The sequence below is a fragment of the Fusarium vanettenii genome, assembly GCF_000151355.1.
Source record: "Fusarium vanettenii 77-13-4 chromosome 8 genomic scaffold NECHAsca_11_chr8_3_0, whole genome shotgun sequence".
Classification (NCBI taxonomy): Eukaryota; Fungi; Ascomycota; class Sordariomycetes; order Hypocreales; family Nectriaceae; genus Fusarium; species Fusarium vanettenii.
Genome location: NW_003315873.1, coordinates 886074 through 909756, shown reverse-complemented (window position 1 = coordinate 909756; position 23683 = coordinate 886074). Strand labels below are relative to the sequence as shown.

The following is a 23683-nucleotide window of genomic DNA, read 5'->3' as shown; positions in this document are numbered from 1 at the left end:
GCGTACAGGGTGAGAATTGACATGACATATAAATAGGGGGTAATCGCGAAAAAGATGACTTTCCCGTATCCGCTCCGAAATGGAGATTTATTTTTGATGCAGTAAGACTCCAAGGCTATGCAACTGGTGACGATTGACTTCTTGGCCATCCCCGTGTCAGGTCTCCTTGTTGCCCCCTCTACAGATCAACGCGTCTCGCGTTTGGGTCTGGCATCCTCTTAAAATTAATGCTTTCCAGACAGTGCAACCAATCACTTTTTCTTTTCTCTTTTCTTCGCCAATTTATGTATTTTCAACATCTGCTTGTGCTAGGGACACTGTGCGCAATGCTGCCGAAATGAGCACCGGCTCCATTAATGTCAGCCGCAGAAAACGACGCATCACCACGATAAAACATGGCAGAAAAAACCGGCAGAAAAATCATAATAGTAAAAGAGACAGAGAAAGAGACAACATTCCAGCCCCATATCCCCGGTAACTTAGTGATTCCATTCCCATTTTTCCAAGTCGCCCACAGGCAAGTCTTTTGCCTTGTCTTGGCCGACTCACGTCCATTTTCCATGTGATCATCTACAACGGTGCTTTATGTCACCACTGTGTTGAAAATTGAGTTCTTCACTACGATGACCGTTGCTTTCTTTGAGTGTGAGAAGTGAACTGTCGTACTCATCAAATCCCATTGTTTGGGAGTCATGAGGTGAGAGGTCGGTTCTCAAAGATGCCTACCGCTGTGAGACACAGGCAGCAACTTGCCCAGTTCGACACCTCGCCATGCCATGGCGTTGAGAGTGCGGCTAATGGCCTATTCTTTGGTGCAATGATACTCATAAAGCAAGTAAGTTAACTCAATCTGCACAGCAAACTGATCGACTCTTTTGCTTGATAATGTCCCGTCTTTACAGCATCGCCACCACCAGGCAGTCACCACTCGACGACGTCACCCAACATGACTTTTATGGTGTTTCCACGCCTTTGAGACAGACAAGGCTGAAAGTCGAAGGTAAAAGACTTCGAGAGACTATTGGCTTGGCCTACATCATCTTAATGCAGGGTCTATTCAGCTGTGTTAAAATCGACCAGTCATGTCTTGAATAGCCCGCCACAATTGGGATAGCACCTCCTGCCAAGACATCGAGGCATTCGTTTTCCTTTGTTTTCAACCTGGACTTTTGAACCCTTCAACTACTTAAAACCTCGATAATCCCCTCCTGAGCGAGTCGAGCGTCTCCGTACTGATCCGTCTTTCCCTCTTGTTCACCACTACACGATATACCACGATGCGCAGCCTCTCTTTCTTCGCCGCCCAGCTGCTGGCGCTCACTGCCACCGCCCGCGCGAATCCAGGCCCAACCGCGACTCTGCCACCCGCGAATCTGGTTGAACGGGACGAGACTTCGACACGAGTCAGCACATCATACTACGCTCTCGCTACAACTCAGGTTCCAAGAGATGAATACTACGTCGGGATGGGCAAGAATGGAACCAGGGGAAACTACTGTTAGTCGCAATGCTTCCTCCTGCATTTGCAGTTACTAAGATTTCTTAGATTGGGTGTCTTGCATCAATGAACCTTTTACGACGATCAGCAGCTATGGCGGATGTGGACAAGACGACGTGTATACTCGATGCTCAGGCAGAACAGCGTTGGGAATCGACGGTGGTGAGGTCCTATGGTAAGGCATCTTGGAACTATGACCACTCTGCTTGAGTACTGATGATGTTGCAGCGATGTGGAATGCGTTACGCATAGGATCTACCAGGACCTCGATGTGACAACGTGGACCCCATTCCTCGGCTGCGGGAGAGGGACTAGCACAATGAACCTCCTAAGGACATCAACTAGTTCGGACGATCAAGGTTGGTTATCAGCGATATTACGAACGAAGCCATACTCACACATGTTTATAGATGCAACCACCACAACAGGATCCCTCACAACGACTACGACAACTGATGAGCCCAATCTTGGTGCTGAACTACAACCTTACTTTGGGATGGCCCGTCTGATAGCCCTCGTTTGTGTGGTTGCACTAGCTCAGCTGTCATGGATCACGATGGCGTAAATTCTTCTTCTTGGTGAGGTGGAGCGGCCTTCCTAAGAGAGGTGGTTGCAATGGGAGAAAGCTAGCGCTCGCGGTTTGGTTATGAACTCATGCAGACATTCTTATCAAGTTGTGTATAGATCTAGATTGATCATTGGGATAAGGAATATTTCCAATAGAAAACCTAGGAAACCTCCCATGTCCACTATATCCTTGAAGGATGAAATTCTACTGTTGACAGTTTCGCCTTTCAGCATCGCCGGAATCTGGCCTGAACCACCTCGCTCATCCTTCCCAGCATAGGTTTTACTGAACAAACTCAAAGGCGTAAGCCGTCGTGACTTCCTCGGGGAGAACCCAAAATGTCACCTGAAGCAAGTATTAGTACCTTGGCTTCCACTGTTCTAGGTCTTGTACATACCTGATCATCAGTTACCTCGTGCTGAACAACGCCGAGGTCTACGGGGTCCCCAATCTCTGTGGAAATATCCGGCCCGTCGAATCTCAGTGTCCTAACATTGACGCGGGTGCCGCGGAAACCTAAATGGGCCAAGCCCGTGACGGTCAGGTCATAGGTCCTCCTCCCGGCAACGGGACGCACGGCGGCAAGGATCTTGACCGATCCGACCGTGCCCCCGTGAGTCGCATATACTTCAAACAGCTCATCCTCCGAGGGGCTTGTCGCGACTCGGTCACCCGTCATCTTCTCCTTGTAGTAGTTGTAGACGTGCCACTCGCCGACGGGGTAATACTCGCCATCCCGTTTCCCGAGGAGGTTGGCCAGCAGATCATGCAGCTTGGACGCACTTCCCCAGTTGGCGCGTAGACCGTGCGTGTTGTGCCGCTCAAGCTGGGAGATGTAAAATACGCCACCGGCAGGGCTCTGCTCGTGGTTGTCCCAAGCTGCATACTCGTTAATGACAACCGGTCGCTCCGGGAGACTGTTGCGGCGTCGCAGCTTGTCAAACTGGGATGAGGATTCACGGAGATTTCTGTTAGGGATTAGAAGGTGCCAGGTATAGATATCAGGCACGGCGTCGTTCTCCGCAATAAATCTCATGTAGTTCTGCCACCATGAGCTGCTCTCCGTTGCAGGCTGGCTGGCAGAGGGCCCGCTGATGAGGACCTCGGGCAATTCATCTCTGTGGAAAATTTGTTAGCAATTCTGGGACCGAAACGAAACTGCTAGTTTGTACTTTATCTTGCGAAACGTCCGAAGCCAAGTTGCTAGATACTGCTCCTGGGAGGCGCCCCAGAAGATACCAATGTCGGGCTCGTTCCAGATATCAATGTCAAGACCAGGACTGGCATCGTGCAACTTGATATCAGAGAATACCTGGTCGAGGAAGGCATCGTAGCTCGTCCAGTTTCCATTGTCCCCTGGCCAGTGGAACTCGTTGCCCTGAATACCATCTGCGCCCCATAGGTCATGCATGAGGAGGGTGAACCGGCCTCCGTACTTTCTCGTGGTGTGATAGTTGGACAATGCCGATATCCACCGACCCTGTGCATCATTTTAGCTTTGCTCCTCATCACCAATCGGGTTACTTACCTCGTACTGTCCAGCCACCCAGCCGAGGGCTGGGTCAGGCAGTTGGGCACCGCCAGCTCGACAGTAGTTCAGGCCCATGCCAGTGATAAGGTTTTCGGGTATATTAGTGTTTGCGGACCCATCCTCACTGTCAGGAAGCCCGTAGATGATGCCGGATGCCAGATGAGAAGGTGTTCCAGACGGTTCGGCAAGACTGACAGTGGCCGTGCCAGATCTTGCCTCCTGGCGTTTTTGAGGAGACAAGGCAGCTCCGGACACGAAGGTTGCTAGCAAACCTGAGACGAGAATGTTGGAAAGAGTCATGATATATGATGACGATAAAGATTTCGTGGTAGCTGTTATCGACTCTGGCTGTTGTCTGTCTAGGCAAAGACATGAAAATACAATAGACGTGCGATGCCAACTTTATAAGGCACGTTGGCATTACGAAAGCCCACTACCTTCATGTCCCTGCTAACACAAGACTCTCTCTCGATGCTAAGAACATTCATTGCATGATACCCCAGGAAAGTCACCTTCCCCAGGTTTCATCAAGTCTGCCCCTCTCTAGCGCATCGGCTTCTTTTCATGCCTCCGGTGGAGAGCGGGGAAGCGGTGGCACAAGATATTAGCCGGCAGACAACTAACCAGCCGGACGAGGAATTCCCGAGAGCAGGTGGAATTTCGCTTCTGAATGATTTTGAACCTTGCTACGCTGTAATTCTTCAAGATTACATCTGCTAGATGCTCAAGGTGTTGGTTATTGGATAGGGTCTTGTGCAAATAGTGGGAGACACACGAGGATATTGAAATACTATAGAAGACTTTGTCCAGCATGTAAATATTAGTGGAGAGATAGTCGCGACATCATGAGCTTGCCAGGTCTTGTAGCCATCCTCCTTTCCACCAAGATCGAGACGACAAAGGCTCAAGTCATACTACGCACGATGTTGGATTAATCCCGAGCCACCCTTGCTGCTATAATACGGCCCCGACTAGAGCTCTCCAATGGATGACAAGGTTCAAGGAGAGTCAGATGAGCCCACCCCCCTGTTAGATCCGGGCCTCTGGCTACGGGGTTGAGACGCAAAACTCCGGTGGGGGTGGGTATCACATCCTCCTCCGGTGGACGGTCAAGACATGAATGACGACAACTCCCCCGGTGGCGGAGATAAGGAAATAATGAAACTTCTTGAGCATATGTTTTGTGGCTAAAAGCAGGCATTGTCACGGGCAGTTTGAGAGAAGCTGTTGCATAGAAGCGCCCTTGAGTCGTTCCTCAGAGTAACCGTCAAAAGAAAAGAAGAATCATGCTCTTTCGTCAAGAAAACATCCTCGTCTTCAAATATGACGCGGAAGAGCTCTGGGTTCAGCCTTGGGGCCCCAACGCCTTCCGCGTGCGGTCCACAAAGTCGAGCATGATGCCAACCGAGGACTGGGCCCTTCTCCCAGCCCAACCGATCGAACCCGAGATACACATCTCGAACGACAGCGCCGTCATCACCAACGGAAAGGCCAAGGTGCAAATCTCAAGCCTAGGCAAACTCATCCTCGGCAACACCAGCGGCACAGTGTCTATCGAGGAGTATGTCCGCAACAGGCGCGATCTGCTGGATCCCAAAAGCAGCGCCATTGAGGTTGAGGCGCGCGAGTTCAAGGGCATCCCCGGCACCGACAACTTCCGTCTCGCCATGCGATGGGAGAGCCCCGACCCGGACGAAAAGATCTTTGGCATGGGTCAGTATCAGCAGCCCTGGCTCGACCTCAAAGGCCAGGACATCGAGCTGGCCCATCGCAACTCGCAGGCCAGCGTCCCGTTCGCTCTCTCGTCGCTCGGATACGGCATCCTTTGGAATAATCCTTCCATCGGGCGTGCCGTGTTTGGAAAGAACATTACCACCTTTGAGGCTTTCTCAACAAAGGTCTTAGACTACTGGATTGTGTTTGGGGACTCGCCGGCCGAGATAGTCGAGAGTTATGCCGGTGTGACGGGCAAGGTTCCAATGATGCCTGAGTACGGGTTGGGATTCTGGCAATGCAAACTTCGTTATCAATCCCAGGAAGAACTGCTCGAAGTTGCACGGCAGTATAAGTCGCGCAATATACCCCTCGATCTCATCGTGGTCGACTTCTTTCACTGGCCCAAGCAAGGAGAGTGGAAATTTGACCCTACGTACTGGCCTGATCCCGGTAAGTTGTATTCTTTGCCCGTGAGGGACCTTTTCGGAGTGTTACGGTCGAGGAGAGGAAACAATCTGATCTTGAATAGACGCCATGGTTAGAGAGCTCAAGGACATGGGCGTTGAGTTAATGGTGTCAATATGGCCAACGGTCGACAAAAAGTCAGAGAACTACCACCACATGCTTGAACACGGGTATCTCATCCGTACTGACCGCGGTGTGCGCACCGGCCTCGATTTCGAGGGCGAGACGATTCATATCGACATGACAAATCCCAAGGCACGGGAGTGGCTTTGGTCGGTCATCAAGAGGAACTACTTCTCAAAGGGCATCAAGACCTTTTGGCTAGACGAGGCCGAGCCTGAGTACACGGTCTACGACTTTGATAACTACCGGTACTTCCTTGGATCCAACTCGACTATCGGCAATGTCTATCCCGTAGAGTATGCTAAAGGCTTTTACGAGGGACAACAGAGCGAAGGGCAAACCAACATCGTCAACCTGGTCCGCTGCGCTTGGGCCGGCAGTCAGAGATACGGCGCCCTAGTGTGGAGCGGTGACATAGCCTCGTCATGGTCCAGCTTCCGAAACCAGCTGGCAGCCGGTCTCAGCATGGCCATCGCCGGCATACCCTGGTGGACGACCGACATTGGGGGCTTTCACGGGGGTGACCCCAACGACCCCAAGTTCCGCGAGCTCTTTGTGCGATGGTTCCAATGGGGTGCTTTCTGTCCCGTCATGAGGCTCCACGGCGACCGGGAGCCGAGACAACTCCAGCAAGGTACTACAGGCGGTGCTACCTGCTGTAGCGGCGCAGCCAACGAGGTGTGGTCGTATGGACCTGAGGTCTATGATATTTGCCGCAAGTATATCCAGGTTCGCGAGAGCCTGCGGGACTATACACGACGGCTGATGATGGAGGCCCATGAGAAAGGAAGCCCAATCATGAGGCCACTGTTTTACGAGTTTCCGGGGGATAAGAGGTCGTGGGAGACCTCAACCCAGTACATGTACGGGGACAGGTACCTCGTCTGCCCAGTGTTGGACCCTGGCGCCCGCACTCTCGACGTTTACCTCCCGCCCTTGGAAGATGGATCAGAGTGGACTCACTTGAACGGCGGTGAGACCTACTCTGGAAGCCAAGTTGTCAAAGTTGCTTGCCCACTAGATGAGATGCCAGTATTTATGAGGTAGTGGCCATTGATTGGACAATAACAGGACAACACGAGATAGTACACCGTTACGCTATCAAAGTAGCTTCAAGGTTTCTTGGACTTTGGATAAACAGGCGAGTTTTCTCATCCATATATAGACTCATCCAAATCATGTCCTACATCCCTCCTTCTCTCTCCCGATGAGGCGCATTCTACTGGTGTGGCCTGAATTAGAGATTCCAGAATCGCGCCGAACGAGTTGCTTATACCCCATCGGTTTGCTGGACTTTGTGCTAGCCTTGACATTCGTCTGCCTTTGCCAGACAATAACCGCGATCCCTCCTGTAGAATCTTTCGAGGGGCTCCAATATTGCAGATGTTTCCTACTCGAAGCAAGTTTGCTGACATCTTGTGCCCTAGTCTTACATACGTCTGCACCATTTCGTCGTCACAAGGCCGATCGAGGTAAATAAAGTATAGTTCCGGCTCCTCATCCGACTCGACACCGGCTGTTGACATGCTGTCCTCTCTTTCGCCTGAGTCCGGGACTCCACTTGATGACCGAGCCCTGGGCTCTTGCTGGTCTTGTTGGTGCACTGCGGACACCGTGGACACGCTGTACACCCAGAGACACAGGGTGGCCACATAAACTGCGAAAGGTTCTAGAATGTCGTTGACGCTATATCGACGGACATACCATAGAACGGCCCCGGCGTGGACGAGTGAGAGCCTCGCCTTGAACTGATCGGCAACAGCCCATTTGCGTAAATGACCACATGCCTCCTTATACTTGATCTTATCAAAGCTTCCACCTGAGCTTCTTACATCAGACAACGCAGCCACGTATTGCATGTGCTTGATTGGGGTCAGAAGCAGCAGCCGCGAGAGATGGAGGTGCAAAATAGTTGGATGTTCCAGTCCACCCGCCCTTGCCACAGTTCCATTTGCGTACCAATGCAGTATATCGAGGCAGTCGCAGGCGCTGTTTCTCCATTTCGACATGATGGGCAGCGCTGGTGGCCATGTTTCGGCAACAGACTGAAGAGTTGAGCGGGATTCGATTCTGGCATTGGGTACCCAGTTCGACAGTCGAGTCTGGTACTGAGTCATGGCCTCCCTCGTCCTTGCGAGTATCGCGTAGATGAGTAACAGGTAGCCGAACTCGCCGAGGTGTGGCGGTAATCGCTTCTCCATGTATAGGATTTCGATTGCTTCGGGCATTGGACCTTGGGTGAATGGTATCAGCATACTTGGTCGTATAGTGACTTGAATGATCCTAACCAGGTTTGTTCTTACTGTTGATCTCCTCCAAAGTCGGGGGTTCCCAGAGTTGTTCAGTGCATGGCAAAGGTGAGGAGACATCCGCAAGGTGTATGAGGGGCTGGCAGTTGAATTCGAAGACAAAAATGCAGTCCAGGAGCTACGCATCCGTCAGCAGAGTTGATAATCACCACCGTCTGTCACTCCAATTACTAACCCATGTCATCATTCCTGTGCGGATCTTAGCTTGGAAGTCTGACCATCGCTCTGCCTGAAGTTCCGGTGGAGAAGTGTCTTTGAAGCCGGACTCTCGCATGGATAAAAGGTTTAAAGCCTTGCACTGCTCCACGATGTGATGTCGATCAGCCATAGCCCGGTGTACCAGATTTTCCCTACCACTTTGGACCATCCAAATGAGATTGAGGATGCTAGCTTGAAGAGTTGGTAGACCAAAGCGAACACAGGTAAAGGTCTGTCCTGATGGCCGCCAGAAAAGCTCGTGGTCATCTTGAGGGGGTGAGGAAATGCAGAACACCATGTGTGCGTTAACCATTTCGAACATTACGTCCCGCCACCCAAGACTCTGAGCCTCCGGGCAGTACCAGGCACCGACGGCTGAGACGGCGAGAAGCAGAACCCAGTCATCTGACTGCAGTATCGGGCGTCTGGTACTTGTAGAAAACCTGCTCTTCTGAACAAATGGGTAGGAGGGATGGAATTTCTCAAAGTAAAGCTTGACGAAACGCTGAATGTGCGGCAACGGAGGCATTGTACTCAGCGCAAGGCCGAGCGCTTTAATGTGAGGGATTGACTGCACTTGTAGTATCAAGTCATCGTAGACAGATTCAATAATGAAATCTTCCCCAGCTGATAGCATAGTTCCAGTCGTGAAGCCCGTAGAAAGAGGACTGGCTGGATGGTTGGGGGCGCCTGTACTTCTATCAGAAGGAGACACGCCCGCTGCTGACTGTGTCTCGGTCAAGCAGCCACTGAATGGGGCCCTCGCGGCCGCGCCATCGACATAAAGTCTTCCCTCGGTCACCCTCGAAGCTCTTGAAGAGGTCGAGCTTTTAGTAGACACTGAGCGGGATTGTTCCATGTCCACGGGTTCCCCGTCCTGTTGCTCAGGCAAGATCCAAGAGCCGTGTTCGACGAGAGGTCTCTGTATTTGACTTGAGTAGTCCTGCGGTGGAGTGTCTGGAGAAAGAGCGGTTTGAGAGAAACCCAGGGCAAACTCGAAGTTGCCCAATGCCATGCCGTTGCCGGATGTTGCGATAAGCTGACTATCCCACTCTGGCACTTCTTGATACTGAGGTGATAGCCAATTCAGCGCGGACATACTTAGCACGGGTTCGTGAAAACCTGAGCCAAGCGCAACGTTGTTACTGTCGACTGAACGAAAGGCCGCACCAGTTGGCCCCAGTGGAAAGCCCGTGTTGCTCGCCAGGTTGATGGTTGGTGCCCAGATAGCTTGGTCAGATGTCGAAGGCACACTCAGATCCATGGTTGAGTTCTCAGCGTCTTGTTCATTACTGGGCCTGGGCGCTCTCGACTGCGGTGCTGGGTGCCCAAGGTCAATGGGGTCGGGGTTTTGGGCATCACGGCGGTCTGCGGAAGCTTTGCGCTTCCTTTGCACGGGATAGGCGCATTCGAGATTTTTCGCGTGGCATCGCCTGCAGGGTGACCCTTTAGAGCACCGGACCCGGCTGGCAGCACACTCACGACAGGCTCTGGTGGAAACGCCAGCCAGGTCGGAGGCGCTCTGCTCATGGGATGAGATGTGTCGTTGGAGGACGTCCAGACGTGAGAAGGACTTGCTGCATTGAAGGCACTGGTATGGCTTCTCACGGGTGTGACTGCGACTATGACGCGTCAAGTGTTCCTGGCGCGCAAAGGTGCAATTGCAGATGTCGCACTTGATCTGAGTCTCGACCATGGCGTTGCGCGACCGAGATGCACGTCATACCTGGGCATTTGAGTTAACTCATGAGTTTCGACCCTTTTAACTTACTCATATGAGTTACGGCCTAGCCATAACTCACTCATGAGTTTAACTCAGACTTATGAGTTAACTCACGAATAATAATCATGTGACGTCGCTAGCTTCCCAAATAGGAGTTAGTGATAAAAATCTATGGTATTGAAGTATAGAAAATCGTCGCGCTATTTAATATCACTAATTTCTATATTAATATCCTTATTAGCAATATCTAGGTCGCATATTAGCCCTAGTCTACCGTGCTAAGTCCCGATAATATGCCTATTTCGCATCTAGTTACCGAGATACTTAACTTCCTGCAGCCGCTCGCACGTCATCGAGAGCCGGTCCTATGATGCGGTCCTACGAGCGCCTAAGAAGGTCCTTTCTGGCTCTGCCGACTAAGGGCTTATCGAGAGTATATCGATGGCCATATGGCTAAGGCGTGGAAGCTGCCGTCGTTGTTTAATGCGATACTATTACTCTAGAGGTTTGTAATCGATCTTAATAGCCGGAGAATTAATAAATGCATCTAGGTTATTGCCATCGGTTAAAAGAGCCATCTCGACCTCTATCTCCTATAGTAATAGCTGTAGCTACGAAGGCGGCTTTCCTAGCGCAGCTAGGATATCCTCCGGAGTAGTTTCTATATCTCTATCGATATTGATATTATATTCCTCCTCCTATATTTACCGGACTCTCATAATCGCTAGATTAATCCATATACTCTTCTAGTTTTTATCTAAGTATGCTTTTCGATAGCGTAAATCGAGGAGCAGAGCGGCGACATAAACGGGAGCCTTATTAGATAGTATATAGTATTTATTAAGTATAAACTATCCTATCTCGATAGAGTGGAGCATATAGCTATTATGGAACTCTGGGGTCGAGTAGTATATCTAATAAATTAGCCAAAGGCTATCTCTTTAATGGAGCTAGACCTTACCTTTACTTTCTCAAAGTGGGCGAGAAGACTATCTATCAGCCGCAGCGTACTACAGAGGCTCGCTTTATTGCCTTTTGTTATTAAAGTTGCCTCGGTAAAGGGCTAGAGGAAAGTATGCGTTTTCGATAGTATATCCTAGTCGGCGCCTATTAAAAGATAAGCATAGCCGATGTCCTTATTATAGTCTACCATAAACTAGACGATCTGTGCCTTCTTATCGAGGGCGATACTAATAACTTTATACTATAAAGACCACTGTGTTGCGTTATTAATCCCGAGACTGCGACCCATAGCTTCGCGCTAGTTATCACTATGGATTAAAGCGCTTCGGAGCCAGACTGCGAGATAGTGGAGCTTCTAGAGAGTATTAATACCTTCCCATCCGCTAAATTCTACTCGCTAAGTAGTTCTCTCTCTCGTCGGAGGTCTCTGCTGTCTTCCCTGGTTCTCCTCATGTGTCTGATCTACTATAGTATCGGATCCCGAAGGCGTATTCTCATTTAGAGCAGTAAAGAAGGTTTCGATAGACTACGCATTAGCGATGTTACCGGCGGTATTAAGGGCAGCGCATAGGGCTTCTTTCGAGCACGCGAGAAGGAACGCTTAAAGGGAAAGGTTAATAATATGGCCGAAATAGCGGACACGGCGGCGGATAGGATCGAAGATAATCTACATGAAACTTAGCTAGTATAGCCATAGAAAATTTATCTTTACTTACTCCTTGCTCGTAAAGTAGCTTCTTTAATAAAGCTTCTAGGCAGGTCTTGTTCGAGGATGCGTTATCCCCAGTATAATAACCAACGCGTCGAATTTCGAATCGCCCCAAGATATCAGCAATCAGGCCGGCCTAGGACTCGCCAGAGTAGTCTTTTCGACACTCTAGCAGCCCTAGAAGCGCCTTTCGAAGTTTATAGCCCTTATCGACCTACTATCCGCATACTGCAAGCATACCGTGTCGGTGTGGTGATATCTAGAGATTAGATGAGATGTGAATCATCGAAATGGCAGATTAAAGGGACTCGGCCAACTGAGTAGCATAGAACTCATAGCTAGCTGAGATATAGCGCATCACTATACGTCGGGAGGTAATCAGACTATCCTCGATGGCAGGATTATATGCTAGAGCTAGATCCTTTAGCTTATCCCACTCAACTATCGAAAAGGCCACCCTGCGATGTATGAGAAGGCTGATGAGAGCTTCGATGTAAGCCTGTCGATTAAAGGCATTCCGCAATGCCGCTTCGGATAGCGTAATCGATGATGTGATATATAAGTCGAGCGATTACTGAGATTGATTCTGCCGGCTAGAGAGCCCGATTAGATATGGATAATTAGTCCTTATGTGGCGCCTCGCATTGCCCTTATAGCTATCCTTCCATGGCTTCGTCGTATAGTATAAGCAGATATATAAAGTGCGAGGCTTCGCCTTCTCTCTAGTGAAAAATCTCTTAATATTGATGAAGTCGGGGGCGGAAGAGGGTATACTCGGTACGGACGATGCTTCGGATGCTATGGCGATGGTTTGATAGTATAGATAATGGATCGAGGCGATGAAAGTATCTACCGATAAATCGTACTAGTAACTGCAGTAGTTACTCGGAAGACTTTTTTAAAGATTCTGAATATAGAGGTGTCATGATTTCTGATGGATCTGGATCATAGGGATAGAAGCTCTTGATTTCTCTATCTAATGAGTAAAAAGTAGATCGGTTTCTTATACCCAAGATGAATTAGGCATCCGGGGCCGTTGTATTGAAGAACTTGCTTTTTGGGAGACATAGGTGATACCAAACTCTGACGGGAAGTCCGGACTTCCGGGCTGCCGGTCTGAATAGCCTGTCTGAACAGATGGAAGACCTTCCTTCCGGTTGATCAAATGTATGACCCTTTGGTCTGTTGGATGTGATAAGAGGGGTTGCGATAGATTAGGTTAGATTATATAAAGCGGGCCAATTAGACGCTAGGAACGCCGTTATGAGTTTATGAGTTAACTCATGAGTTTTCAGCGATAACTTAGACTCAACTCATATGAGTTTTATGAGTTAGAGTTATGAGTTAACTCATGAGTTAGGTTTGAGTTAACTAAAATGCCCAGGTATGATGCACGTCGACCCGCGAGGTTGCATAGCAATCAGAAGGCATGAGACATGGAATCGTGATAATCGAAGGCGAAGAGGTACGAGGGCAGCCTCGCCATGAGAGAGACGTATGTGTGTGCTAGTCAGTGTGATGAGACTACGTTGGTGGTTGTCGAGATGAAGTTGGCTAGAATCGCGTGAGCGGCGGACCTGCACCATGACCGCGGGGAAGCCAACCCGGCAGTCATTGGCGGGGTCGCAGTTTCCCCAGATGGAACTGAACTGGTTGCTAGGCCATTGGGAACATCCAGCCAATCCGGGGAAACTCAAGACATCAGCCACCATGAGGGAATAGCTCTTTAACAAGTTAATAGTTTTAATAAACTTTCGTATTACGTAGGCATAAAGAAATCAGACTTGGTATCAACCTAATGCTCTTTTCTTTCTTCACGGTGGGTAATCATCACTGTCCAGCAAGGGTACCTGCCATGCCGTGTGGGGCCCCCGCCGGAGATCGCCCATCAACCTCCGGTGGAGAGAGGCCGCTCCGGCGGGGGACCATACGACCGGCCTCGACATGGAGCTCAGCTGAGCCGGGTAAACAGGCCAAATGAGAGCATGGCATGGTATGAACCGTTGACCCATCCATTTGACTCTCATCCCCGCAATGCCTAATGCGCGGAGAACCGGGGTTGTGGGGTGGTCCGACTGGATGGTTAGTGTGCCTTTCCCAGAGGAGGGTAAACGCTGAGAACCAATTGCACGAGATACTTCACCCCTGACATTCATGCCCACCGCTTAAATAGAATCCTTTCTTCCCTCATGTGGATTGCTTCTATCACCACAATCACAGCATTCTGCGGACACATTGACACTGCTATCCACTTCACCATGGCTCTCACCGACGACAAGGTGACCAGGGTCAGCCAAGATGATCACCCTCACGACTATCACGACACCAAGGACCTGGCCATCGCCAAGCAGGCAGCCGAGGAAGAGCATCGACTCACCTTTGTCGAAGCTATCCGGCGATACCCTATGGCCGTCATGTGGTCCGTCCTACTGTCGACCTCCATCATCATGGAAGGATACGACATCGTCCTGATCTCCTCCTTCTTCGCCCAGCCCTCCTTCAGAGAGCACTACGGAGAGTACATTTCCGAGTCCAACACGTATCAGATCACCGCCTCCTGGCAAAACGGCCTCAGCAATGCCGTCAGCGTGGGGACCATCATTGGCGCCTTTGCCAACGGTTTCTTCACCCACAAGTTTGGTTACCGCAAGGTCCTCCTCGCCTCGCTCGTCGCTATCTGCGGTTGCGTCTTCATCTCCTTCTTTTCTCCCAACCTCCCCGTTCTATTGGTCGGACAATTCCTCTGCGGCATTCCCTGGGGAGTTTTTGCCACCATGGCCCCGGCCTACGCATCCGAGGTCTGCCCCATGGTCCTACGTGGCTATCTCACTGTCTATGTGAACCTCTGCTGGGCCCTTGGTCAGCTCGTATCCGCCGGGGTGCAGGCTGGGTTCTCTGATAGGCAAGGCCAATGGTCTTACCGTGTTCCGTTCGCTATCCAGTGGGCTTGGCCAGTTCCCCTTTTCATCGTGCTCTGGTTCGCCCCTGAATCTCCTTGGTACTTTGTCCGCACTGGAAACTATGACGAAGCCGAAAAGTCTGTCACTCGCCTTGGCTCTACGTCCAAAGGCGTCAACGCCAAGCAAACCGTCGCCATGATGATTCACACCAACGAGATTGAGAAGTCTATCGACCAAGGCACTTCGTATATCGATTGCTTCCGCGGGGTCGACCTCCACCGAACTGAGATCGCCTGCATGGCATTTGCCGCTCAGCCCTTTTGCGGTTCGGCCATGGGCGGCACTCCTACATACTTCTTCGTTCAAGCCGGCCTTCCCGAGTCAATCTCTTTCCGCATGTCCGTGGGTGGACTCGGAATTGCTTCTGTTGGCACCGTTATCTCCTGGTGGTTGATTCACCCCTTTGGCTGCCGGACCCTGTACCTCTGGGGTCTCGGTCTCCTAACTGCCATTCTTCTAGCCGTCGGCTTCATTAGCGTCGGGGCTAGTAACTCGGAAGGTGGTAACTACGCGCAGGCCAGCATGATGCTTCTGTGGCTTGGCGTTTACTACTTAACTGTCGGTCCTGTCTGCTACGCCATCATCTCTGAAGTTTCCTCGACCCGCCTCCGGAACAAGAGCATTTGCCTCAGCCGTATTGTCTATTATGTGGCTCAGATCATTTGCAACGTCATCAACCCGTACATGCTGAACCCCACCGCCGGTAACTGGCGTGGCAAAACTGGTTTCTTCTGGGCGGGGTGTGCCTTTGTCTTCTTTGTATGGACCTTTTTCCGTCTTCCAGAGACTAAGGATAAGACCTTCGAAGAACTTGATATTTTGTTTGCTCACGGCGTCAAGGCTCGTGAATTCGCCCAGTACCGCGTCGACGCCTACGCTGAAAGCGGCGATGTTTTGACCAAGGAGGGCTGAACACCCGGCTGTTGTACCCGACGATTAGTCAAAGTGAAGGGCAACCATTTGCCTGCGGCGAACAAATGTGATGTGCGGGCCATTGACTATCGATCATTCGTCATTATCCCTTCTGTACTCCAACTCTATAGCTTCGCGTTTTTGAACTTGTTCTTCATCTCTATTCTATTGCTTAAAGACCTCTCCTGTCTGAGACGGATCATCGTGACTGTGAATCCGTATGCCCTTGACATGATTTGATAGCCCTGCATGCACCTTGGTTTTGCCCGTGGCTCTCGGATGGAACTAAAAGGAGATCAAAGATAAAAGTGGGAAATGGTAGATATCTCTATCCGTATTCGTGGGCTTAACACAACTTTCTACATTAATTGATGATGGAAATCATCCCAATCCTAGACGCACTCCAGATCTGATTTGTAATTTCAGGAGCAACGAAGAGGAATCCATATAAACGCCCGACAACCTCAAGACAAACCCCAAGGAAACCCCCACGTCAACAATGTTTAAGACCGACCTGCCGTAGCATTTTATCCGGGGAAAATATAAAAGAAGCCAATAAACAACCCCTGCATCTGATCCCGAGCAACGCGAGAAGACCGAAAAGACCGAGCAAGCTTTGACACTCCCACAAAAACCTCGACAAATCAGATTGGGAACCGAGGCTAAACGATCAGCCCACACCACCCTTGATCCTCTTGGCGTTTCGTCTCGCCTTGACGATCCGAGATTTGAGGTGACGCGGATTGCGATGCTTGTTTTTCTTTTGGACACGTTTGAATCCTTTCAAAGACTGCTTTGTCTTGTTTGAAGTTGTTCAAAAAGATAAGAGCAAGCTTCCTCAATACTAGCAAGTCTCCCTCTCTCGTCTAGAGCATACCAAACACAACACACCCTTTGCTCGTCTAGAAGCCAAGACATCGTCCGTGGATCTGATTTGCGCTCGTATATCAATAATCCTTGGCTCATCATCATTAATCCCTACCTCGCCTTACTGCGCCTCATCTCGCTACCCACAACCTTACTTGACCCATACCATCCTTTCCTCCTCGTCACCCCACAAGTCGCTCTTGGCGAGGTTTTAAGCCCGCTATCTCCTGGGACACGTCTTTTTTAAAGCTGAGCCTCCCCCAGAGGGTTTGACATTGAGCTTACGTCGTCATCGTTCCAACTGTTGTCTTTTACAGACCGGCCATGTCGACAAACACCACGTTACCGCCCGGCTATGAGCCCCCGAGCTACGCGACATGCGACAAAGTGACCGATCGCTGCCCTGTTGAGGCCTCCCTCTATGGCGACTACTTTAGCCTCGGAGGCTGCGTCTTCTTCGTTGTCGCATATGGAATCGCTCTCGTCGCTCAGGTCTGGCTTGGGTTCAAGGGCCGTACCTGGTCGTACTCCATCTGGCTCGCTATCGGCACACTCTTTGAGCTCATAGGCTACGCCGGCCGCGCCGTCATGAGCCAAAACCCCTGGGTGTATAATGCCTTCGTCATCCAGCTGGTCTTGCTTATCCTCGGTCCTACGCTCGTCGCAGCCGCCATCTCGGTTACCTTCAAGCACCTCGTTCTCTGGTACGGACGGCAATACAGTTTCATCAAGCCGGTCTTGTATCCCTGGGTTTTCGTCGGCAGCGATCTCTTCTCGATCGTCATCCAGGCTGCCGGTGGTGGTGTCTCGTCTGTTGCTACTGGAGGAGAAGAGACAAACCAGAGCTTGCTTGATGCAGGCTCGTCCATGCTCATCGCCGGTGTTGTCTTTCAGATGGCCAACATGATCTTTTGTGGTGGCCTCATGCTCTTGTACATCTGGAGAAGACATCGCGCCATCAAGAATGGTTCTGCAAGGCTACAATCATCCGCCGGTGAACTTGGATCTACCGACGATTCGACTGGTGCCATCCATACGAGGGCAAGCGACAAGAAGACAAAGACCTTCGTTTATGTCATCACTGTGGCGTACGTTGCCATTATCATTCGTTGCATCTACCGGTAGGCCCTCCTCTGCCTCTCGTATTGACATTTAACTGACATGGCTATAGTATCCCTGAAATGGAGATGGGATGGGGAAGCGACCTCATGCAAAACGAAACCACCTTTATGATCCTCGACGGTGCCATGATTCTCACCTCTGTGTGGCTTCTCACAATATTCCACCCACACTTCTACTTCCCATTCTTGAGCAAAAAGTCCAAAAAAGAAATGCCTGTGGACAAGCCTCAGGAGGGGGTGGGAACACCAGAATCGCATGAAATGGGGGCGGTACTGAACAGAGAGGACGACACAAAGAAGTGAGCAGCCCATACTGCGGGGGACTTAGGGGTTAAGAGTCAATGTTGAGTTGTGGAAAACTGGTCAAATTCGTGAAGAGAATCTTGTTTCGGATCGGATCGGGTCGCTTAATAGGCAGACAGCACATACGTAGAACCTTTCATGTTAGAGCTTTCCAGATGAACCTTGTAGAATAAAACTCAGCGTAACTTGTTCGATTTCAATTCAATTTACATTTCCTCAAGTTTCATAGCTCCCAACTCCCATAAAGATTAGTTCCACGCTGGTGGCCAATTTGTTCTGAAATCATACTCATTCGGCTGGGACACAGCCTTGGTGTCCACGCCATGCATTTCAGGGGGAAACCGACAGTCTGGGCGAACACAAACCGGATAACGGCAGGAGTGCCCGGCAATGCAATGCGGGTCGTCGCACTTCAACCCATTACGGCACGGTAACCCTCGGCAGATGGAGCGAAGGGCATCCTTCTGGTCGCTGGTCAGCACCTTTTCGTGATCGTGAATGCATGTTCCTGGGGCGGCGCATTTCCCAAGTAGATAAAAGTTGTTGCAGAGCTTCCAGCCTCTGACTTGTTGATAGGCTTCGTTTGAAAAGACTGGTAGGGGTGGATCGACTCGATCACCGTTTTTGTTCCGAAGGATGGGTGAGGCCTCGATGGGAGATGTCGAACGGCGTCGTTTCTGAGGCCTGAAGCCATTATCAGGGATAGGCTGGATAGTTGGTAGCGAGATGCGGGGGAAGGACGGCTTGTGAAGTGTTTGACTTGCAAACACGTTGACAAAAGAGCAGGTCTCAAATTGGTCGGCAATTTCCTTAAGTTCTCGGGCAAAGCTGGGCCCTTCGATGAGGGCAATCCTTTCTTGAGAGTCCTTGTCTCCAGCGTACTTACCGAGGAGACGAGCGTATCCGTTGTCGGCTGAAGCTCCTAAAATGATTCTCCTGCAGTGAACATTGTCAAAGTGATGTTGGAAGACAGCTAGGGAAAGTTAGCACTTCGTCGTCGCCGCCATGGGTACGGAACATACTTTTAATTTTATAATCTGCGCATTCCTTGCCGCTGCCAGCATCGAGGTAGTCGAACATTGGGTCGACAATGTTGAACCCAGAGACAAACGCGTACCAGTCTAGAAGACTCGATACAACGCCGTTGCCCTCGTAAGTGGCTCCTAGACCGCGCATGTTGGCATAGATATGGGTGATGATTGCTCGGCGAGAGTAGGCAGGCCACTGGGCCTTGATGGCTTCCTTGAGCGCCTGTGCAGCTCTTTTGCCGCCGGCCGTGCCTTGTCGGACGAACTCATCTAGAAACTGCGTCTTGTTAATTGGGCGTCCTTGAAATGGAACGCTCAACTTGCCGGCATGCAATCTCCATCAATAAGGACAAGGATATAACTGTTCACATCCTGCAACTGTCAGCCTCATGACAGACTCGCCTATCAAGACTTGACGTACTTGTTTATGAATGAGCTCCCACTTCTCCTTCTGAGCCTGGTCAAGAAGTGAGTTGCTGATCTCAAGCCGACGAGACTGATTTTCAATGGTTTTAAATAATTCCTGGAAAAGGTCAGCAAGACGACGCCAATCTGAAGAAAGGAGCACGCGGCCTTACTTCAATAAGTGCTGCCTTCTGATCATCCTGAGCCTTGCAAGACTCCCACACGTCCTTGAGTCGGCCAAGACTCTCAGGGGTCGCCATCGCTTCAGTTTTTGCATGTACCGACAAGCTTGTCAAGACACGCCCACTGCGCGACAAGCCGGATGCTGGTCTGTTCAAGGGCGGCTGGCGGGTGCTAAGCTGTGACGCTTCGCGAAAAGTGCTCTTTGTTGTCTTTCTAAGCGGTTGCGTTGATGAACAGAAGGAGAGAGAAGGTGGTGGGTCATTATGTGGTGCACGGGCGGCCTATCATTAGTCAGCCCCCTGGGTATTTTTTTCGGGGTGATAGAATCATAGAACCCGCTGGCTAAGGTGATGAAAGCTGAGGCTTACACCAAGTGCACAAAGAAAAACACTAGTGCCAGAGAAATTTATTAAGTAAAAAAGCAATTTCTAAGCTAGGAACCCTTTTATTTAAAATGAGAGAGGCTGATTTTAAAATGAGGTAATTTTAAAGTCACGCAACGTAATTTAACAGCTGTAAACCGAGTCACATGCCTTTGACACTAAGCTACTCTCAGAAACTTATAATAATATCCCCTCCGTGTCCTGGACAGCAAGCATTTCCCAAACTCTTCACAATCAGGTTCTGAATTACCTCTTGGTCATACAACTTGAATGCATCAACTCACAGTCAGTAGAGAATAAGCATCTCAAGACTGATTACTGTTGCTGAATCACCACGACAGGAAGCAGGCTGAACAAGCTGCATATCACTGGACAACTTGTGTCAGTGATTGTCTGCCTTGAAAGCATCATTCTAACATCATTCTGCCTAAGGGACGTCAAAGAGCAGCCACAAACAGATCCTGTAATTTGCCAAAGTGCACAAAGCGCACATGTCTCTCTTTGGCTTGAGACTAGGCAGCTAAGCATAGCTGGTGACTACATGGTCCAGCCTGGCGTGCCTTTCCAGAGATACTACCAACACATAAGCACTAGCGAATTCGACTGCGACCGCCATGGCCGCCTCTACATAAGGAAAGCAAATAAACTGACTTCAGACGCCAGGCAAGGCTCACCCCAGCTCGGCTCACACCGAGGCCGATTGACCGACGGGGAGAGCCGTAAATTGTACGGGAAGTACGTGCGGGAAAAACAAAGAAGTTATCCTTTGCCGTGACGCTAAGTTGTTGTAACTAGCCGCTCAATTCTTGACAGCCTCATGAACAACGTATGTTCGACACTCAACACTCTCTCGGTCGAAATAATCCACAGTTGAAGAGTTCACGGTCTTCTGGCTCAGTTAGCCCATCAAGGGCCGGGCTACAACTATAATAAAGAACAGATGGTTGAAGAGTTCACAAAAGCCGAGCGAGGGATCCGGGAGGCAACTACTTCCTTTGAGTCAAAGCTATAAACAAAGTATTCATATCCGACGTCTAGGCAAATATGCAATAAAACTTATGCCCCGGGTCAGCTGTCACGTCAAAGTCGACTCCTCTTAGTTTAAGAAGCCGACCTTTGTATGAACAAGGCCCTCTTACGGGATGGCGGGGACATCAGCTACCACGAAAAGGTCTTTGTAGATCGACTTTAGAGGTCGCCAGGCGTGAATGACTCGGAAGCGCCCCTTCATCAGCTCGTTGGCTTGGGGGCCAAGGTCAAAGCGTACGCCCTCGACAGCCTTTCCCAGGGCTAGGTCGACGTGGACCAGTAGGAGAGGACCCTGGGCGGTCTTTCCTGGCATGAGGAAAGGTTTTCGCGCAATGGGGTCGAAGACGCGAACATAACTAGCGCCGGTTCTTTTGAGCCAAAGTGTCAACGTGGGCTTGCGCGTATCCCGCTATCAATACTTTGTCTCTTTCAGAGAGTTACTCTTGCTTGATGGCCTCTGGGTTAGAAACTCTGTCTCCTTGGTCTAATAATAGAAAAAGGAGAATACATGCTCATCGAGGTTGTACTCATGTTTATCACCCACAAGGTCATGAACCGTGACGGACAACGCCTCTGCCCACCTCATACTGCTCGGGTCTATCACTGCGATTCAAGGATATAGTAGTCTATGCCCGCATGTCCCGTTTTCTCAAGACTCGCCTTTTCGCCGCGTGCATGATTCTTTGAGACAGGTTATGCTTGGTGCCCCAAACTTACTTTGGGAACGAAAGCCATCGTAACCTGTTTTATCACCCGAAAACGCAGGCGTAACGCATCCTCCATTCACATTCCATTTGTATTTGATCTATATACTTAGCATGACAAGCTGTGAGTCACTATAGAGACGGTTCTATCGCTCCATCACACCCCTTTGAACTAATCACATTAGGCCACAGCGCTCAATGATGAACGGTCGAAGACGCCATGCGTCAGACACGGCGATGGTTTGCAATGGTCTGATTCAAACGCATAACAGACCTCCTGCAATGACTTGGACAGGCCAAGTGAGCAGTTATTCCCGAGCTAAAGTTGTTCAGGCAGGATCCTTCAGCCGCAAACACTTATAAGAATACCCTCCTTCCAGGTTCTTCTTTCTCTCCTGAATAATCACCACTTACCAAGGCCAGTATACCTAGACATCTCACCTTGAGAACACTGCAAGAATGTGCCGTACTCTTTCCTACGTCTTGGAATGCACTGAATGTGGCCACCGTCAAACTATCGGTACATCCTTCCGTCAGGTGTGCAGAGATGCCGCTGAGGGAAAGGCCTGCATTCACCAGGTCTTGGAGCGCCCAGACAGACACATTTGCGGTCCATGTTTACTAGAGAAGGAAGAAGAGAAGGCAAAATTGGAAGCAACAAAGACAGAAGAAGAGAAGAATCGGGGCAATCAGAAGGAAGAGCCGAGATAGGCTCTTAGGGGTACCATCAATTTTATAGCAGCCAAGAGCATTAGTTGCTGATAATTTTACATCGATCTTTTGGTTCTTTTAACACAGCCTTCACCGCATTCGCCGGCGTTTCGTCAGCTGTTACTCCAAGTGGTTCGAACTAAAATGCTTCTGGGTTTGTCACTTTCATGTTCATGAGCTGTCAGTTATTGTTATATGGCATAACAAGCCAGGAGAACGCTTAATCTTCCCTACTTGATTGAGCAGGTTTCAGGTTTCCAAATTCTAAGATGATATGTTCTTGTACATGACTCCGGTGACGCTCTGTCTCCTGCGTTGGTTGTCAAAGCACCAAACATATTAGGGTTGTTGTATGATCTCAACAGTGTGTGATTGCAATACTTAACATGCTAGGTCGCAGCGCTTGATCGGTGATAGCCTTAGACATTGCTATCAGATACACTGGCATTTACTCAAGAGTTACTTGTGCATTCTTTGTGATTCAGGGGACACTTTATTTGTGAACCAGCGTTGCTCAAACTCATCTCTCGCCGTATTACAACCCGTAGCTCCATAGCATAATCAGGTGCACAAGCTCGCCAGCTTAGATTGTATCTAAATTGCGCGACTTGTTTTCGCAGTAATGATCAACACTCTTCTGAAGATTTTCCCACACCAAGTCTGAGTTTAACAGGTCAGTTCAGTATTCAGCAGCAAATTTGACACTTGCTCAGTCACAACGCAAACATGTATAATAGCAAACCTTTGATGGGTGCCAGGTACCATCTTAAATACTCAACACCAGCACGCATATTTTCCAGAATCCAAGTACGTTTATCCTCTCAGAAGAAGACTGCCAAGATGTGCTACACTGTTCACAACATCGTGGACTGTACCGAGTGCGGATACCGTCAGTGTCTCAGCAGGCCTATCCGTGTACCCTGCCCCCTTGCCATGCAGAATACGTACTGCGGTTTGCACGCACACTATCAAAGCCGAGATGAACACGTCTGTGGGTCGTGTCTGCAAGAGAAAAAGGAGAGGGAGGAGAAGGAAAAGAAGGAGGCGGAGAGGAAGAGAATAGAGGAGGAAGCGGCGGCAGCGAAGGAGGGGGAGGATGAAATCCAAGTACAGAATATCATGACACAGCTCGCTCGTTTCCGGCAGTGAAGGTATAACGCACAAGACAAGGTTGGTACGAGAGGACTTTGGATAATGCCATATATGATACTAGGTAAATAATTCGATCTCCCCAGAGATAGCTTTTTCCTTATCAAAAAGAGTGTATTTCTTGT

At 49.9% G+C, this 23683-nt stretch overlaps 8 protein-coding genes across 8 annotated transcripts; 4 read left to right on the top strand and 4 right to left on the bottom strand.

Moving 5' to 3' along the window:
• Positions 1-1277: 1277 nt before the first annotated feature.
• Positions 1278-2063, top strand: NECHADRAFT_84197 (uncharacterized protein; the record flags this gene model as incomplete). The annotated part of the gene is made up of 4 exons (XM_003048548.1): positions 1278-1497; positions 1547-1673; positions 1727-1857; positions 1909-2063. The coding sequence occupies 4 exons, from the start codon at positions 1278-1280 to the stop codon at positions 2061-2063; spliced, it is 633 nt and encodes a 210-aa protein (XP_003048594.1).
• A 285-nt stretch (positions 2064-2348) lies between these two features.
• On the bottom strand, positions 2349-3897 carry NECHADRAFT_47861 (uncharacterized protein; the record flags this gene model as incomplete). Its single annotated transcript, XM_003048365.1, has 4 exons — positions 2349-2411; positions 2464-3184; positions 3254-3546; positions 3595-3897. 4 exons carry the CDS (start codon positions 3895-3897, stop codon positions 2349-2351), a joined length of 1380 nt encoding a protein of 459 aa, XP_003048411.1.
• A 986-nt stretch (positions 3898-4883) lies between these two features.
• NECHADRAFT_84195 (uncharacterized protein) lies at positions 4884-6948 on the top strand (the record flags this gene model as incomplete). Its single annotated transcript, XM_003048547.1, has 2 exons — positions 4884-5763; positions 5843-6948. 2 exons carry the CDS (start codon positions 4884-4886, stop codon positions 6946-6948), a joined length of 1986 nt encoding a protein of 661 aa, XP_003048593.1.
• Positions 6949-7052: 104 nt separating this feature from the next.
• On the bottom strand, positions 7053-10104 carry NECHADRAFT_47770 (uncharacterized protein; the record flags this gene model as incomplete). Its single annotated transcript, XM_003048364.1, has 4 exons — positions 7053-8134; positions 8190-8328; positions 8386-9700; positions 9887-10104. The coding sequence occupies 4 exons, from the start codon at positions 10102-10104 to the stop codon at positions 7053-7055; spliced, it is 2754 nt and encodes a 917-aa protein (XP_003048410.1).
• A 3957-nt stretch (positions 10105-14061) lies between these two features.
• NECHADRAFT_95845 (uncharacterized protein) lies at positions 14062-15675 on the top strand (the record flags this gene model as incomplete). Its single annotated transcript, XM_003048546.1, has 1 exon — positions 14062-15675. One exon carries the CDS (start codon positions 14062-14064, stop codon positions 15673-15675), a length of 1614 nt encoding a protein of 537 aa, XP_003048592.1.
• A 1191-nt stretch (positions 15676-16866) lies between these two features.
• Positions 16867-17966, top strand: NECHADRAFT_47621 (uncharacterized protein; the record flags this gene model as incomplete). Its single annotated transcript, XM_003048545.1, has 2 exons — positions 16867-17663; positions 17714-17966. 2 exons carry the CDS (start codon positions 16867-16869, stop codon positions 17964-17966), a joined length of 1050 nt encoding a protein of 349 aa, XP_003048591.1.
• Positions 17967-18214: 248 nt separating this feature from the next.
• NECHADRAFT_84191 (uncharacterized protein) lies at positions 18215-19659 on the bottom strand (the record flags this gene model as incomplete). Its single annotated transcript, XM_003048363.1, has 4 exons — positions 18215-18939; positions 18989-19313; positions 19416-19517; positions 19573-19659. The coding sequence occupies 4 exons, from the start codon at positions 19657-19659 to the stop codon at positions 18215-18217; spliced, it is 1239 nt and encodes a 412-aa protein (XP_003048409.1).
• A 1441-nt stretch (positions 19660-21100) lies between these two features.
• On the bottom strand, positions 21101-22314 carry NECHADRAFT_84190 (uncharacterized protein; the record flags this gene model as incomplete). The annotated part of the gene is made up of 6 exons (XM_003048362.1): positions 21101-21403; positions 21503-21597; positions 21712-21799; positions 21973-22017; positions 22113-22264; positions 22302-22314. 6 exons carry the CDS (start codon positions 22312-22314, stop codon positions 21101-21103), a joined length of 696 nt encoding a protein of 231 aa, XP_003048408.1.
• Positions 22315-23683: the final 1369 nt, after the last annotated feature.